This window comes from Glycine max, chromosome 8 (genome assembly GCF_000004515.6).
Source record: "Glycine max cultivar Williams 82 chromosome 8, Glycine_max_v4.0, whole genome shotgun sequence".
NCBI classification, from domain to species: Eukaryota; Viridiplantae; Streptophyta; class Magnoliopsida; order Fabales; family Fabaceae; genus Glycine; species Glycine max.
Window position 1 is genome coordinate 1,442,557 of NC_038244.2, and position 3,196 is coordinate 1,445,752.

Below are 3,196 nucleotides of genomic sequence, written 5' to 3' on the forward strand. Positions count from 1 at the left end.
CCTTTTTGTAACATATATCGTTTATAATGCACAAGCTTAAATACTTGTTCTCTTAACTAAAAAATAATTTTTTTTAAAAAATTAACAATTAAAAGAGAGAATGCTGATCTTTAAAACAATTTGTTAAATAATGTATCATTTTCAATAGCAGAGGCAGCGAAAGAGACGAACGATTTTAATACCATTTTCTTTTTACATCAGAGTATTAAAGGCCATCAACATAAAGAAACAGAGCTTAATAGTACTTTATTTATTTTCTATATCTGAAAGTGCGTGCGTGCCTTTTTTCCATTTATGAGAAAATTCCTCCAGAATAACTTTTAGCATGTGTATATATTCCATAGAATAAACATTTATTTTTGTATAATTTATTTCTAATAATTAAACATTTAAACATATAAAATTGATTATAACTATATTTTGTAATAATATATATATATATATATATATATATATATATATATATATATATATTCACATTATTTTGATTTTAAAAAATTATTAAAATTCAATTTAAACATAAAGATAAAAATGTAAAATTACAAGTATAAGGACTAGGGAGTGAGAGTCTTGTATATCCTAATCTTACAGTATACTATAAACTATAAATATAAATTCTCTTGTTAGTTGTTCTTTAATTATCTAGTCAATTGTTTTGGTCCAAGGAGAAAAGTGAGGGGATATAGCGTGTAGAACATGCAGCATGACGCATAATATATAGCAGAGACGAAAGACTTGGTCAAGGCTAGCTTTCCCCTTGAAAGGTCGAAGAATTTGTTTGGGAGGGGCCAAACTCTTGCGTCAATGGTTTATTGGTTCATTGCTGAGCACTCTTTTTAACTAAGAAGCCACTCCTTTGACTTGTTATATTATATAATAACATCCTTGTTAGCCACAATTAAGGGTGAAGTTGCATTGCATATTTCTCTGCTTCTTCCTTCCACAACACCTTATCACTCTTCACTCTTCATTGATCATCAACACTTAGACCCAACAAGTGTAAATGAAGGTGAGATTTCCCCATCTTAATGACACTTCAGTTTCTTATATATGCAAGAGCACACCACTTACTTGATCTTCTGTTTCTCTCTGTTGTTATAAATTTATGTCCCTTTCTCATTATTCTTTTATTCTTCATTTAAACAAGAAAGACCAGTTCAATCCCTCTTTTACCTTTCTTTAAGCAGATTTTGATATTTATATCCCCCACCCTACTCTGTTTTATTACTATATGATACCCATTTCTAATTTGTTTCATACATATTATTTAATTTAACTATGATAGTTGGTGCAGATTATTGCATAGTATATATCTCAGTTACAATATAATTTGGCATCTCTTCTTCTCCTAGCTTAGCTTCATTTTTTTTCAAGAGAAACTAAACACTTCACAGAAAATGAAAAAAATAAAATAATAATCAAGCTAAACATGCTTTAGTAACTCATTAAAATCTGTCTAGTGATGAGAAGGTTAGATAATTTGGTTTAAGTTCAAACCTCGTTGTCACCATTGTGAAAAAGAAAAACACGTTTTAGTAGAAGTTTAAATGTTAACTATGGTGATTGTTATTTATTTCCAGACTGTTTCTATCGTTTCTCCAAGTGTGGTCCTTTTGTTTTGTTGCAGAAAGTGGTGGTGAAGTTGGATTTGCACGATGACAAAGCAAAGCAGAAGGCGATGAAGTCGGTTTCTAGCATATCAGGTACTGATTTAAACTAGTCATATAAAACCTTATTTTCATCGTTAACTTATAGAACTGTAATTCTAATTTTGATGAAAGAATAATAATAAAACCACATGGACATTTTTAAGAGAATCGAAACTAAAATAACTATATATTATGGAGATTAGAAATTGATTTAATCCTTTTATTAATATTTTCTCCTCTGCTTCTATTTAATTATGCAAGTAAGATAATTTTTATGTCAAATTTGAATATGAAGGCATCTATTCCATCTCCATGGACATGAAGGAGAAGAAACTGACTGTAGAGGGTGACATAAACCCTGTCAATGTGGTGAGCAAATTGAGAAAAACCTGGCACCCAGAAATTGTAACTGTTGGGCCAGCAAAAGAGCCAGAGAATAAGAAAGATCCAAATCAACAAATTGAGGAGCTTGTCAAGCTCTACAAAGCATATAATCCCCACATGACCACACACTATTATGTTCAAAGTGCTGAAGAGAACCCAAATGCTTGTGCTATTTGTTGACTTCGATGTTTGAGAACAAACACAAGTCATGTTTGTTAATCATTGGTGAATTCCATGGCACCAGAGATATGAACCCAAGTCATGGATGCTTTCTGTGTAAATTATATTTTGGGTGGTTGATTGAGACATCCAGAGGATTAATGATGTATCAAAATAGGCTATGAAGGTTTTGAATGCATAATAAGTAAATTGATGTGTGAATTGTGGAAATATGCATATTATTGTGCTATGTGTTACCAATTTCTCATTTAAAATTGTGTTATACTTGTCAATTGGGACTTTATGTAATGTATTCATGAGAGAAATTCGACTCTACTTTATGTATAGATGCTGGGTGACATTTTGGACCGTCTTTCTTGGGACAAGATTGAATTGTTGAGCACAGGGTTATATCATCTAAATCAAGATATGATGACGATGTTAAGGATTTTTATATTAAGAAGATTAAAAAATATTGATTCGTGGTTTTAAATTTGTTGGCAAAACCAGTGGCCTAATAATATCCAGAGGTAGCTTGCGGCTGGAAGCTTGTCTCCTTGATTAAGAAGTCTTATGGTAGGGTGGCCTCAAAAACCAAAGGGTAACTTGAAATGTTATGCAGTATTTATTTTGGTATAAGCCGACGGTTCCTTTTTTCAAATATTTAACTTGATTATATATCCAAGACAAATAATCTTACACCACCAGTTGGTCCACACCTTCGATAATGAAAGTTATGTGGTATATAATGAAAAGTTTTTTTTTTATTATTATAAAAGGGACAGGGACACCTTGTTTTCAGTTTATTATTTGTTTTTAAACATTAATTTTAATTGTTTCCTGTACAGCCGTTTAAAAATAGAAAGTAAAATAAAAATAGTGTGATAGTATTATAATTAAAAATAAAGGATATTTTCTCAAATTGTCGTATGAGAGGGGCTTGTAAAGTCTTAGCTAGTCTTTGTAGAAATTGTTGTGCGACTTCGATTTTCTGTGGCAGTGCT

The 3,196-nt window shown here is 30.9% G+C and overlaps 1 protein-coding gene across 2 annotated transcripts; it reads left to right on the forward strand.

Moving 5' to 3' along the window:
* The first annotated feature begins 669 nt into the window (after positions 1-669).
* LOC100818139 (heavy metal-associated isoprenylated plant protein 39) lies at positions 670-2,539 on the forward strand. 2 transcript variants are annotated; one of them, XM_041017884.1, is made up of 3 exons: positions 670-1,009; positions 1,581-1,703; positions 1,945-2,539. In XM_041017884.1, the coding sequence occupies exons 2-3, from the start codon at positions 1,679-1,681 to the stop codon at positions 2,211-2,213; spliced, it is 294 nt and encodes a 97-aa protein (XP_040873818.1). In that variant the 5' UTR covers positions 670-1,009; positions 1,581-1,678; the 3' UTR covers positions 2,214-2,539. The 2 variants fall into 2 exon arrangements, with proteins under 2 accessions (XP_040873818.1, XP_006584733.1); XM_006584670.3 differs by having other exon boundaries at positions 672-1,009; positions 1,628-1,703.
* Positions 2,540-3,196: the final 657 nt, after the last annotated feature.